This window comes from Andrena cerasifolii, chromosome 2 (assembly GCF_050908995.1).
Source record: "Andrena cerasifolii isolate SP2316 chromosome 2, iyAndCera1_principal, whole genome shotgun sequence".
Taxonomy (NCBI): domain Eukaryota; kingdom Metazoa; phylum Arthropoda; class Insecta; order Hymenoptera; family Andrenidae; genus Andrena; species Andrena cerasifolii.
In genome coordinates this window covers 6,163,101-6,178,209 of record NC_135119.1, presented here as the reverse complement: position 1 = coordinate 6,178,209, position 15,109 = coordinate 6,163,101, and the positions used below count along the sequence as shown (strand labels likewise).

Genomic DNA, 15,109 nt, shown 5'->3' with positions numbered 1-15,109 from the left:
AACTCTCTCTCTCTAAACAAGTCACACGTATACAAGTACGCACACACCTTTCAGCATTTCAGCACATTTCAGAGTAGTTGCTGAGTTGGACGCTGTTCATGAACAGAGGTCGCTAAATTCAGTCCTCAAATTATGGGTCGGTAACACAGATTGGGTGGCGACACGAAGTCCCATAAGGTGATAGGTCTATTCTATACCTCGTCTGTGCCTCAAATTATGAGTCGGCAATACAGTTAGAGTAGCGACGCCAACATCCATAAGGCGATAAGTCTAACCTATACCTCGTCTGTGCACCGGGTAATCGTCGATCTATCGGTATTACCATTTCTGTGCAGAAAAAAATGCTGTAATACCGACCTGCCGAATCGACCAGGTCACGTGACGTGTCTACCCCCTTAAAGGTCTGCGCACACATATCCGTTCCGTGTCAGTTCCGTATCCGTCGTGCCAGTGGTGAGAAGAAGAGACCCTCTACGCCCCTCTTCTTCTCGTAGACCTATACTTTCAATAACAGTCCCGTGATGTTCCACGAAAAGGAAAGTAACTTGGCTTATCTATATAGACAATAGTGAATAGCACTCCTCTTTTGGCGTAAATGTCCACAATTTCGGTCTCGGCTGGTGTCCTCTTTACCTCCCAAACGTCGTATATGTCATTAAAAAGGCTCGTCAACTGTAATTTCGTTAATTTCGTAGCCGAAGAAATGAGTAGGGTAGACTGGGTCGAATCGAATCACAGGGCGAATCGGATCAAAATAAGAATTTAGTCCATATTTCTTACATCGCGATAGAAATGAGCATTCCGATCGTTCGTAGTACCTCGTCTCTATCCCCCGCACCTACCGCAAAAGCCCGTTAATTGTTTCAAGTCATTGTTTAGAGCTGGCATACGTTTTCAGTGACATGGACGCTTGCGATCGTTACAATTCTGGTCCGAATCTAACCTACGTAATCTGCAATTTCGTATTTAAAATAAAGAGTAAGCTTGAAAATTCAAATGTGTTTATTGTTATTAGTTTGCACGATGTCCAAGTTTAGTATTTGATGAATTTTAGACTATTATATCATAACATGTTTATGTGATCTGCACCCTTTGAAATACTTATATATGGGGCTAATCGGATCACGTTATTTGGGGTGAATCGGATCACTCTTTTTTTCATTTGAGTATTTTTATGATTATAAGTATAATAATTGTTTATATACAGATGAATAGTACGTACATAAAAAAGAGCAATCAGGGATCATGGTGTCCAAAAAAAAAAAAAATAAAAGAATCTGTGATAAAAATTAAATTTAGAGAAATGACAAAAAAAATAATAAATTAATGGTCTTAAAAAAATGGCATTGTATTTACTCTGGTGAAAAATTAATTCGTCCACTTTCAGAAGATTATTTGAGAAGAATGATGTTCCGATCTGTGTGCTGAGTAGAGTCACTCGACTTCACTGTCATTAAATTAGATTTGTTTAAGTTGATTCTAAAGATTTTGTTATAAAAATTTCAGTTTTTTTTCAGAAATTTATGGGCTATCCGATTCGCCCCAAGTTTCGGGGCCAATCGGATATTTCTCACTTCTTGTTTTTTTTTGTTTGCAGAAGAAACACTTTTATGTTTAATTTTATTTTCTATTATTAATCTTAAAGCCAAAGTTGTACTCACGTATATATAATACAAAATTAGTTTTTTAATGATTGACTAATATTTTTTTACCATCAAACACAAAGTGATCCGATTCGCCCCGGTCTACCCTACAATGGACAAATATCTCCTCACCTTTTCATTGTTCACACTGTAATTAGCGAGCTCTATTAAAAGTCCTAACGCTGCAAAAAGGAAGGGACATTATCCTCTATTAGGATATCCTGACTGAAAAATACCACGTTCCTCGCAAACTGTAAATGATGTTGGAAGGGTAACTGGTAAATTAAGTGTTTGGACAGGTTCCATGACACAGGTTCAACTAATAAGAATAAGGAATGTGTAAGTCAGATGGTTTTAAAGAATTAAACGTTACAGGTACAAGTATCACATGATATTGGGCGCTTATTAATCCCCTTAGAAAATGCAAACGTGAGATAGGGGAGAGTAGGGTAAAACGGAACGCTTAACTTTGGAGGGTGATAACATAAAATCGGAAGGAGAAAAAGACACGGGACTTTAACAGGAATTTTCAGTGGACCTTAGACTATAAGAAAATCAAAGCCATTGTTAAGAAAATTCTTTGTGAACGACGGAAAATGAAATTAATCGGAGGTATTGAAACCTTCTCGCCTCGCTCAAGTGGTAGGGTAAAACGGAACAACCACTTGAAGACCATGTAAACGTACAAAATCTTTATTTTCATGATTTAAAACGTACTAATTTATGTTAAAAACTATAAATATATGTTTTAGGTATAACTATTACAAATAAAATATAACAAAAATGTTCTGAAAAAATCTCTCGATGTTCTGAGGCATTAAACGTATACGTTAATATTCAGTGGGTTAAAATTAATTTTTTAAAGCTAATCTTTTGTTTCTCTTGTGAGTAAATGATTTTTTTCTATTATGTATATAATCTCTAGTCTAAAGATTATTAAAGCGCCCTAGTTTTGCAATATCTTTTTGTACATAATATATCATGATATAAAATGTTTCCCCGTGTTTGTCGTACAGTACCGACTATCCAACTGTCGCGTAGTACTGACCAATTGACTATCAAACCAGTAGAGACTAAATTTTTTTTATCTGTAAGTTCAATCAGTTAGCAACTTAGATTAATTTATAAGATGTTCATTTAGCCTTCCTTCTACCTTGCCCCGCAGAAAAATAAAGTAAATAAGGATAGATATGATAAATAATGAAGTTGGAATTTCGACCGTAAAATTTTTTTAAAAAATTAAAACATGATTTCGGCGCACAGTTTCGGTCAATTAAGGTATGATAACCTAACAAACAGGAAGCTAGGATTTAATGAAGAAGTTATCCAGTGTGTTATTTGCAAGCAGAGTTGGGAATTAACTAAGTAAAAAAATTATTTAAATAAGGATTAAATAAAAGTTACTTTAACTTTAGATTATTCGACGAATAAAGTTCATTTTTTTAGTCGACGAGAATTTATTCGACGGACAAAGTTAACTTTTTTATTCGACGAGAATTTATTCGATGAATAAAGTTAATTTTTTTATTTGTTATTCGAAATTTTATTTAATTAAAAGTTTTACCCATTTCTGTTTGCAAGGAATCATTTGACAAAGATTGGGTGCAGTGTACCGAATCAGGAGAATATTAATTAAGTATTACACTTGCGATGTTTGTACAAACAAAATTTGAAAAGAATCTTGTATTGTACCAATTAAATGCCTTATTTATTAACACTGTTAATCATTTAGACCTAAAAATCTACTAATTTAATAGTTAGTCGGTACTGGACGCCAATTTTTCGTTTCCCAGAAATTACAATTTTTTTACTTTTGCGAATTATCAATTCTTATTATTAAATTTCACAAAAGGAATTTCCCTCCACTTATTAAGTTCCATCTATACTACAAACACGTTTTAACTTTCCGAATTTTATCGACTCTACCCCAAGATATATAAAAAAAAACTTAGAGCAGTCGGTACTGGACGACTCTCCCCTACATATAGAAAACATATTTTACTAGATAACATGAAAATTACGGAAAATAATCAAATTTAAATATAATATCGTAAAAAAATGAACAAAAATCACATGAAAATGTATCATTTTCCTTTTCAGCACTGGTGCAGGTCTCATGGGCCCACCCTTTACTTGCAATCATTTAGTAAACATTTAATATTTACACTTCAGCGTGTGGTAAAGAACTTTTTAATACGTCAAAATGTAGCGTAAGCACTATAGAATCCAACGATGTACCAACCGCTATTAATTTTCGAAATTCAACTGCCGAAAAGTGGTCGAAAGTACAACACAGTATTGAAACGTCGATACCGGAATTATTTCCAACTCTCTTAACGAAAAACTAACGTGTGCACAGGTCTATGGTCTGTCAAAATGCTGTGAGGACCCTTTGGTCCCATGTCACGCGATACCAGCTCATTCGCAGCTCTTATCTAAGAGAAACAATGATGTTCCGTTTTACCCTACTCTCCCCTACGTATCGACCGGGTCAGTTTAAACTTTAAACGTGTCCCAACCCTGCTGCACTCTCCTTCGCGATGATAGCAACTAGGCGTCCGAGCTCTCCGTGACCTGACTAAGAAGGTGCTTTCTGACCACTAACGTTTTCGTATCTATAACCCCGAAAGTCGTGATCACTTTACCCCACTCCTTTCAGGAAAGAACATGTGTAGCATTCATACCATATTCTTCTTGAAGTTGACTTTTCCAATTGCCTATTATTCATACTGTCGCGAAGTAGATTGCCCTGAGGCAAATTACATCGCATTTAATGTTCGTGCACATATATAGTTTAATACATGGTCCCATGGCAAACAACGGTTGTAATGGTTACTGCATATGTAGTAGATCGATATATTCCCTCGTATCTTCGTGAACCATAATTGGATTAAATAACATAATTTCGGTGAAATTGCACTGAGCATAAATAAACGAATGCAGAGCACTTTTGTGCAGGGAGCATTATAGAAGATTGCGGCGGTATGAACAGGTGTAATCGCAGCATGACGAATGGCTACGAAATGATTCAAAACAATCGATAAGTGGACATTACCATTTTTCGCTTATAACGTTGTCGTGCGTGTCTACGGAATCTCCCAAACTATTCCAGTTTTCCCATGGAGATGGAACAGGTGGACGAACGATACTTGTACCGTAATAGGGTGCTTTGTCGAATCATAGGTGTATGGCCATTTGAGACAGATATAAACATATACTTAATGCGAACGTTTTGCTTCGCTATTACTGTGACAGGCTTATCTACGCAGGTACACATATGTTCCTGTAACGTTTATTTCCTTAATACCATCTTACTTACACATTCCTTATTTCCATTCAGTCTTAATTCACTGTTTTACTATCCAGCGTAAAAATACTGTGTGTCATCGAACTTGTCCAAACTCTTAATTTACCAGTGACCGTGCTAATGTCACTTACAGATGTTGAGGGTCATACTATTTTACAGTACGGATGTCATAATAGAGCAATGCCCCTTCTTTCTTGCAGGGTTGGGAATCGCAATGAAGCTCATTAATTACAGTATGAACACTGAAAAGGTGAGGAGATATTTGTCCATTGTACTCATTTCTTCGGTTGTAGGCGAAATTAACTAAATTACAGTTGAAGGGCCTTGTCAATGCCATATACGACGATTGGAAGGTAACCAGGACACCAGCCGAGATCGCAATTATGGACCAGTATGGCAAAAGAGGAGTGCTGTTGACTATGATCTATATAGGTAAGCCAAGTTACTTTCCTTTCCGTGGAACATCTCGGGGAACATCTTGCTTTGTACACTTTTCACAAGACTTTCCCACAGAAGCGATCGCTCGGGTAGGTCCAACCGACTTAAGGGGTCATGCTCAGTCAGGAGGCCGAAAAAAGGGGCGATCTTTGGGAATTTTTTACTCGAAAGCTATAACACATTTCTCAAAAATTCTTCTTTCCTTTTAAAGACTGCATCTAGTACTGTGTATCGTATTTTTTTTATTTAAAAATATTTATCAATAACAAAGTTATTGTGCATCTCTCAAAGGTCCTCTCAAAAAAGGCTTCTGCGGTGACCACTGCTGTTCGAAAGTCGATCATCTAAATTAAAAAATTCAAAAGAATTTACTTAGTATATTATATTATCTTGTCTTTGGACGAAGGATTTTTCGAAATATTGATTTGGGAAAAAATGGCGGATGTTTAAAGTGAAAGTTTCAATTTTCATCATAAATCGTGCATGATTTTCGTCAATTAAAAGAAAACTAAGCATCGGATAAAAAAAATTCTTCGTTCAAAGACTAGTTTATTGTTCCTATAGTAAGCTTGTAAAATTTTAAGTAAATCGGTTGAATGGGTTTTGAAATATTTTGGTCACAGATTTTGAAAATCCTGTTTCAAGAAAAACGCGTTTGAAGTTTCAAGTCAAATTTATACTTATATAAAATGTTAATTTTTCAACTTACACTTAGTGAAAGCTAGTAAATAATAACTCCATCTAATCTCCAAAAGGAAACACGTATGAAAATTTGAATCCACATAATTTAAGTACGGTATTTTAATGTTTAATAAATTGCCGACTTAGTACTAAATAAAAATCGCGTCGGAAGGTATTTACGTTGACGCGCTCGATGTTTCGTAACCATCCAAATGTGCTGCTTTTCGTCGCTAACAAACGGAACATGCTACTTTCCGTGGCAAACCGCTCAAACGTGCTAGTCTTCGCAGCGAAAGACGAAACATGCTATTTTTCGTAACAGCGAAGGCAAACGTGCTGTTTTTCCTAAGAAAATTGAAACGTGCTACTTTTCGTAACGCACGTCGATTCGGTGTGCTCAATCGGCAGTTCATTATCGTCTTCTACTGCGCATTCCCACTTCCCGCCATATTAAAATATGTATGTACATGAATGCATATGGAAGTGTGTGGACGCGTTATCAAAACTATTAGTTGACAATCCAATATGGAAAAGCTTGGGAAGGGCAGGTTATTGGCGAATCTGGAAGCCTGCGCAAGAGCACACCTAATGTCCTTACATCATAACCAGCTTGAAGCACCTTCTTTTCTCTAAATTAGATCGCGACGTTACACATAATTATAGATAAAAAGAAATGATGATGATGATGACGACCTAAGAATCCTTGGAATGGAAGGATTTATTCCATTACGAGCATTCTAACTGGACAGAAGCTATTGAAAGTGGTATTTTGAAAGATTTTGCGATTCATCAAAAGATTTAAGGCCCCCGTCTGCAGGCAATTCAGATAATTAAAATCATCATAATATTATTATCCTACTTATGATAAATAATATTAAGCAGCTTGTAGGCCAGGGGTGCACAGGGAGCCGTTTTTAGCGCCTCCCTGCGAGCAACCCGCCTGTCCCGTTGCTAAGGTTAGAACCGGTGAGGCGAACTGCAGTAGTGTACGTGCATTTGGTATGACTTGAATCCAGCTATATACACTACTGCTGTTCTCCTCACCGATTCTAACCCTAGCAACGGGACAGGCGGGTTGCTCCCACCTAGGCGCTAAAAACGGCTCCCTGTGCACCCCTGTTGTAGGCAGTACTTTTATACTATGTAGAAATAAATTAAGTCTTGCTTTCGTCATTTTAGTTCGCTTTTTAAGCAGTCGGGTTTTTTAATTTTTTTAATTCTTTGTTCTATTTCTTTCCTAGCGACCGGCATCTTCGGCACGGTTGTATTCATATCGTTGCCTACTGTGGCCGGTTTGATAGCGTACTACAGCCCAAACAGAAACGGGACGGAGCATCGAGTTTACATTTTCCCGACACATTATCCCTTCGACGAAGACAAATACTACATATATTTCTGGATGCACATGGCGATTGCAATAACCATGACTGGGATAGGGTATACCGCCTGCGATACGTTATACATGTACTGCGTGCAGCACGCGTGCGGATTGTTGACAGTTGCTGGGTGAGTAATTCGTAGCGATCGATTTTTAATCAGGATTCACGCGAAACAGTTGCGAGTTGGGGTGTCAGCGGTAATGCTCGTAGATACCGTTTCAAGAGTGCAATCGAGAATTACGCTAACGACGAGAAGGAATCGGTTAAGACGATGGACACGGCGTACAAAAAAGTGTGCTACTCGCTTCAAGGCCACAAACGCGCCCTGAGGTCGGTGAAACTGTTTTGCAAACCTCTCGGTAGAAAATCTTTTCGAATGTTTAAGCAGATGATAGTTGTTTGTTGAATGTGCATTGTGTGTACTATGTAGTACAAGGTAAAAATAAACTTGGACCATGGACCTAAGAATTAAATGGACGGAGCACAATGTCTCAACATGGACGAGGGGTTCGAGCCAGTTGATCGGGAGGGGAGAAGTCGTGGTGGACGGCTTGCGTCGCGCTTTATTTGAAACGGAATGCTTATATAGGGTGTAATAAAATATGCTTAAGTGTATAAAACTATACATATATATATACGTACTTACATATGAGCCCCTCAATTGACGAGTGGCATAAGTTTTACCAAGTCCCAAAATATAATGTTGCAATTACGTATTAACGTTTCAAACTCAACGACAAACTTAAACCATAAAAAAATGTAAAACAGGCAATGCCTCTTATCAATGATATGTCACTTTCATTAAGGGGTTAGGCCACCCTGGACGGAGCAAAATTGCAGTCATTTTCGGCATTTTTTTTAGGAAGATAATGAAATAAGCAGAAAATTTAATATGAAGCCTGTTATTGTACAACTCTCGCCATAAAATTATTGTATTTTTTTCCCTACAAAATGGCGGCGGTAGCGCCGTGATACGCAAGCTCTTGAGGAGCGACGTTTTTTACGGTGTTCAACCCCACGGATATACCGTTTGACCTAGAACAAAAAACCAAAAAGTTTTATTTTCTGCATGCCTAAAACTAGAGAAGTACGTAGAGAAATCTAAAAACATTAATCTGTCTGGAAATGGTGACCATGGGAAGAAAAAGTGCATTTTTTTTTTGTTTATAAAAGTGTCAATTACAAAGAATATATTCAAGATATCGCAAAACCGCTACGTTCTTCTCTAGATTTAGTCAAGTAGAAAATAAAACTTTTTGGTTTTTTGTTCGAGGTCAAACGGTATAGCCGTGAGATTGAACACCGTGGAAAACATCGCTCCTCAAGATCTTGCGTATCACGGCTCTATCGCCGCCATTTTGTAGGAAAAAAAAATACGTTTTTTCCCGGCGAGAGTTGTACAATAACAGGCTTCATCTTAAATCTTCTGTTTATTTCATTATCTTTCTAAAAAAAATGCCGAAAATGACTGCAATTTTGCTCCGTCCAAGGTGGGCTAACCCCTTTAACCAATCACCGATCTTCCACCCCCCCCTTACTGACACGAGCTTAGGCCCCGCAGCTTTGTGCTCCGTCCAATTAATTCTTATGTCCATGACTTGGACACATGTTTCCATCAGCCGTGGCTTAATTGTATGCTTTCATGTTTCCTGTTACGTCTGATCCACTTTTAACAATGCAGCTTTATCCAGGATATCCATGAACTCCACTCGACTTATCTCGCAGCTATGGTCATACTAGTGATCGCTGCTTTCAGTATCACGCTAGTAAAGGTAAAGTGTTGATTCGTAGGAATGCATATTGAATATATTCTTACATGAAATTTTCTGTAATGACCGTGCAACGGATTGTTTGAGGTCAGACGTCGATAACGGATGTGGGTTTTGAGTTCTACAAATACTTAGGATTTCTAGTGATTCAGCTGATTCACCTGTTTTTCCTGACCTGTCAGGGGCAGTTTGTACAAAATGCCTACGATGATATTTACGATGACATGTGAGTATTGAATTCAGTAGGAAGCCTATGGCCGGTATTCATAGTCGCTACTTATTTTTAAGCAAATGCTTAACCCCTCAACGACCGACCCCTGAAAAGAAAAACTAATCGTGAGGCCCGGGCCCTCGGAACGAAAACCTCCACTGTTTTCCCGGTCGGTATAGGAAATACGGCTTTAAGGGGTTATGCCTAGTCAGGCGGTCGAAAAGAGGCGAATATTTGTGAATTTTTTTTGAAGAAGCGGAAGCATATATTCTTACAAAACTTTTTGCGTTTAAAAGAGCAACATTTAAAGAACATTTGGTAATTTTTTCGTAGAAAAATATTTACGTTTATAGTAAAATAAAATGCGACATCCAAGAAGCATTTTTAAAAATTTGGTTTTGCGGTGAGCACTGCCATTCGGAACCAGATTGTCTAAAATCAAAAAACAAAAAAGATTTCGTTAGTATATTAATATATCTTCCGATTGACGGAGAGAATTTTCCGAAATATTAATTTAGAACAAAATGGCGACTATTTAAAGTTGAAATCCTGATTTTTTCGCGGGATTTTTGCACGGAAAAATCAGGATTTCAACTTTAAATAGTCGCCATTTTGTTTTAACTTAATATTTCGGAAAATTCTCTCCGTCAACCTGAGGATACATTAATATACTAACGAAATCTTTTTTGTTTTTTGATTTTAGATAATCTGGTTCCGAATGGCAGTGCTCACCGCAAAAGCAAATTTTTAAAAATGCTTCTTGGATGTCGCTTGTTATTTTGTTATAAACGTAAATATTTTTCTACGAAAAAATTACCGAATGTTCTTTAAATGTTGCTCTTTTAAACGCAAAAAGTTTTGTAAAATTATACGCTTCCGCTTCTTCAAAAAAAATTCACAAATATTCGCCTCTTTTCGACCGCCTGACTAGGCATAACCCCTTAAGGTCTGAACACACATATCAGTTTCGTGTCGGTACTGTTCCGGCCTGCCAGTGGTAAGAAGAAGAGGGGCATAGAGGGTCTCTTCTTCTTACCACTGGCACGACAGAAAGGTACTGACACGAAACTGATATGTGTGCCCAGACCCTTAAGGTCCGTACGAGTTACGGAGGCGGGTGACCAGTGGCAAACGGAGGGTCCGTACCAGATACTGAGGTGGTCGTTGAGGGGTTAAGCATGCGGCATTCTCTACTAACCTAGTAGCTCGTAAAGGATGTCGAATGCTTAAGCATTTGCTTAAGAATAAGTAGCGACTATGATTTCCGGCCTATGTGAAGGAAATGTTTCATTTTTGGGGGTTGCGCGATCGTTCTGATGCTGTTTGCAGGTATGCGGGGCGGTGGTACAACAGTTCGCCCAAGACGCAAATGTTGTACCTCCTAGCATTAAGAGGAACCCTAACTGCTCCGGCTTTGACAGCCGGCGGTCTTCTGCCGCTAACCCTGGAAACCTTTGCAGAGGTAATTTTCTTAACTGCTACGAAGTGACGTTAATTAGATAGATGGCATACTGATATTTTACTCTCAGGTGTTGAAAGCATCCGTCTCGTACTTTACGGTATTGAAGTCCACATAAACGGCGGAACGCTTGAAATTATACGACAATACGAGATGCATCTTATAAATGCATCAAACGGATATGGTTTAAAATCATATATGACACATGTTACATTTGATTAAGATAATTAATTGCACTTGTACTAAATGTATACGAATGTTAGTAAAGAAAGTAGAAGTAACATCATGCTTGCGAGAAGAACTGCATTTACGCGAGCCTCGAATTAATTAATAACGGTACGCGCTGCATAATAAGAAACAGATGGGAAATTTGACGATGTGTACAACATGGATGCGGCAGCAATGGAATTAGGCAAATTAACGAGTTCGTGGGGAATGAAGTGCACTCGGTGCCGTAGAACGAGATACGGTTAGGGCGCAGAGGACAAATCGATACGATCATTGCGTGGTTCGAACAGCAGTTTCCGTGAGGAAGCTTTGAAAATGATTTACTGCCACTGTACGAAATCGGACAAGGAAACTCTGGTCAACGTGTACGAAGTAGTAAAGCTATCTAAAATTGTTGTACTTCTGTGCTTGCCTTACTTTTCCATCGTAGCTACAATTTTCGGACACGTATCTTACTCTGCGTCTGCCTTACAACCGTCAGTACAGCGTTCCCATTATTTGGATGTGCCATGGAACCTTATAAAGGGTCCTTGTAGATCTACACTACCTATGCACAATGTTGATAAGGGTGAGTACGTGTTGGTGTATGTTCCAGAGGGGGAAATGAATGTTTAAGAGTGGTAGTAGAATGGTTCACTGTAATTTCACGGGAGGAGGAGAACTTCTACCTGGGTCAGTAAACGTTCAAAGAAACATCGTACGAAATCCAACCCGGGTCGTCAAATAAGCAGCAAGTTAACACGTTCAAGGTACAAGAAACAGGGGTATAATGGAAATTATACTACACAGTAATACTTCCTGAAGAAACAATGAAACATTGGTGAGTATGGAGTGTAGACTGTAGAGTATGCAGCCTGCAGCGCGAACGGCACGGAAGACCGTCGATTTTTCCTCGATAAATCTCGTTACCGAATTGTATTAGCATTTATCTACTCACGTACCAAAACAAGATGTAACTGAAAAGAAGATAACCAAAGTAGTCCATTCAAGTCTGTTCGGGAAATCGGCCAGCTAACACCATCTCCTGAACAACTGTGTTGGGACCATGGACCCAAGAATTAAATGGACGGAGCACAAAGCCGCGGGGCCTAAGCTCGTATAAGTAAGGGGGGTGCATGATAATGCGCATGTGGTGGTGGACGATCGGTGATTGGTTGATGATTTTCGTTTTTGTTTTAAATTTAAAACCTGTCACAAATGTACATAACATATAAATTAAAATCGTAAACGCCAATACTAAAATAAAATGAATTCTATGACGGAATGCAGACTAAAAAAGGAAAATGCATAGTTAAAAATTGCAGAAACTCTGTAACTGTAAGGATAAAACGTGGCGATGAAGAAAATGCTATGAAAGTGACATATCATCGGTAAGAGATATTGCCTCTATTATTTTTTTTTTCGTGGTTAAGTGTGTCGTTGAGTTTGAAACGTTAAGGGGTTATGCCTAGTCAGGCGGTCGAAAAGAGGCGAATATTTGTGAATTTTTTTTGAAGAATCGGAAGCGTATATTTTTACAGAACTTTTTGCGCTTAAAAGCATTGAATAACTGTTGTATCCGATTCTCTGCTCTGTCGGCAAGGTAAGGAACGACATTGAAATGGTAAAAAAAAAATTTTCGAGTCACCAAAAATCCTTCTCGGAAACGTTATTTTTATGCAAGATGAAACTATTTTCAAAATTTCAGCCCAATCGGGTTTGACCGGTTTTCGGAAGTACAGCCCTCGCCCCTGCTTTTCCGGCCGTCACAGTGGTGTTTCCCCTTAATACCAAAAACAGCACAGCAGCCAGAAACACTAATCACGTGATTTGACAGGGCCCTCTCACTGCCTCGCACAGAAGCCAATTAATTCGCACACTCAGTCGGTATGGTTAGCAGCTACCTCTTTGTATCGAATGCTTTCTCCCGAAGTCTTACCTCAGGGAAGAGGGAACTAAAACTTATCCACCAGTTCCTTCCCTCCAATGACATTGTGGCGTAACTAACAGCTTATCAAGATATTTAAAGTTAAAAACTCAAGTGTTTGCTGACATTTTGTTTCAAGTTCGTCGATAAAACTGTCAAACACGTATACGTGTATTTATATGATTTGTAATTCGTTTGTTTTCTGCTATACTGTACATACATAAACCTATGGGCTGCTTTCAGAGCCTACTTAGGGCCTTTTACTTTTCTTTTAATAAATAATAAAAGCAACAGCCACAAACACTGTACACTTGCTGTATCTACTGCAGCTTTTGATGGCCGTTTTTGTATTGCGTGCTCTTTACACCATGTTACATCTTTTTCGTGTTCGTAAAAGTGACTGGAAAATATAGAATGAAATTGTTTCATTTAACGTTCCACTTCCGAGAAAATCAGAACTTGAAAACTCGCCCGAACGTGCGCTCTTGACTAAACATCAGCAGAATTCATCAGTAAATATAATAGAATGGTAAATGAAATGAATCCTCGTCTACAAATAGTTAAAAAATTATGAAAATACTATTTTTCCGAAGAAAAAAAATTTTAAAATCCGTTATTTATAGTACAATTTCTTCTCTTTTTTTTTGACATGCATCAATTCCACGCGCACTTGTTCCATACCTACTTACTCCAGTATTCCCCGCAATTCTCAACCATAGCGTACATGTATAAGCACCTGCGTAATAAACGCGTTTCCCCATTCGAGTTCCTCGGAAATGAAGCGTCCTACTGCATTTATTATTAAAAAAATATCAGTAACCTGCATTAGTCAAGACATATCAAAGTTTATTTCCCGTAGTTACTGTAGATGGGCATCGAATAAATAGTTCGTAATGTTAATAGCCGAATGAATATTATTATCAGTATACCATGATTCATTGGACTTCAAACTCCTTTATAGATGAAAATAAATGCTCGCGTTACCTGGCGAACTCGACTTGCATCGAATGTCAGAGGAATCAGTCCTTTACAGCTTGGACGCGTCCGCCCGACACCATTCCATTCCACTGCGTAACGTTCGCTGCAACAGTGAAACACACCAATTAACACACAGGTGAATTAATAGTCAGAAAAAAGCTCGTAGTATTCTGATTCACCAATTTTAACTGCTGACACAGCTAACAGGGTTTCAGACAAATTAACTTCTAATGGACGTAGCGAAATATTACGAGGCCGACGAAGACAACGACGAATTCGCGATCTTTATAACTGATTCTAAAAAAAGAGTCTCCAGCATAAGTAAATGTATCATGCTGCGTATTTCACGTAGAATTGCAGTTGTGGCTCTGACGCCATCTGACAAGGGACGTTCGTTTCCCCGATCATACCGATTTTTTTTAAACTGTTTATTTGTGCACTTTTTTGTGCCCATTTTTGGGGTTTCAGGGTGAAAACACCCTTTACAGGTTAATGAGTGTGCTTTTCTTTTTCACTACATCTTGAAAACTATAGTAGATATAAAAAAAATTGTTACAAACAAAATTGAATGTTTTTTTTATGCTGTATAAAACTATTTAATCGAATTATTTAAAATTTATGATGGGGAAAGTTTTACTGTTTAAATTACAAATTTTAAACAATTTGCTTACACAGTTTTATAGGCCATAAAAAGCTGTTAAGTTTTCATTGTGATATTTTTTTTATATCTACTATAGTTTTCAAGATATACTGAAAAATAGGAAAACACTTATTAACATTTAGGGGGTGTTTTCACCTTGAAAAACTGATGACGGGCACAAACAAAACATTGCCCTTCTCTACAAATCTGCACAGTTTTAAAAAAATCGGAATGTTCGGATAACCGAACTTCCCTTGTCAGCCAATTTTGCGCGCCTCTGTGTGACCTCCTTAGCACGCTGCTCACATTTTCGCTTGGCTGGTGTGTTTGTTGTTTTTTTTTTGGACTCCCAGAAGCTTCGACTTCCTCCCTAAGCCTAACTCGTCGGTTTCTGTAGTACATATTACGTTTGAAATGGTTGTGTTAGGAGCAGGGGATTCAAACCCGGGATCCCGGCTGTTTTTTGGATT

At 38.1% G+C, this 15,109-nt stretch overlaps 1 protein-coding gene and 1 long non-coding RNA gene across 2 annotated transcripts in view; one reads left to right on the top strand and one right to left on the bottom strand.

Annotated features, from left to right (window-relative positions):
* The window catches only part of LOC143378844 (uncharacterized), a 35,333-nt gene extending 23,860 nt beyond the window's left edge, over positions 1–11,473 (top strand). The window contains exons 3-6 of the mRNA XM_076830873.1: positions 9,130–9,220; positions 9,310–9,443; positions 10,758–10,890; positions 10,958–11,473. Of these exons, the coding sequence (XP_076686988.1) occupies positions 9,130–9,220; positions 9,310–9,443; positions 10,758–10,890; positions 10,958–11,005 (406 nt within the window). The 3' untranslated portion in view covers positions 11,006–11,473. The remainder of the gene's footprint in view (positions 1–9,129; positions 9,221–9,309; positions 9,444–10,757; positions 10,891–10,957) is intronic.
* Positions 1–14,116, bottom strand: part of LOC143378849 (uncharacterized) — a 58,292-nt gene extending 44,176 nt beyond the window's left edge. The window contains exon 1 of the long non-coding RNA XR_013088371.1: positions 13,951–14,116. This is a non-coding gene — a long non-coding RNA (uncharacterized LOC143378849). The remainder of the gene's footprint in view (positions 1–13,950) is intronic.
* Between the last annotated feature and the right edge of the window lie 993 nt (positions 14,117–15,109).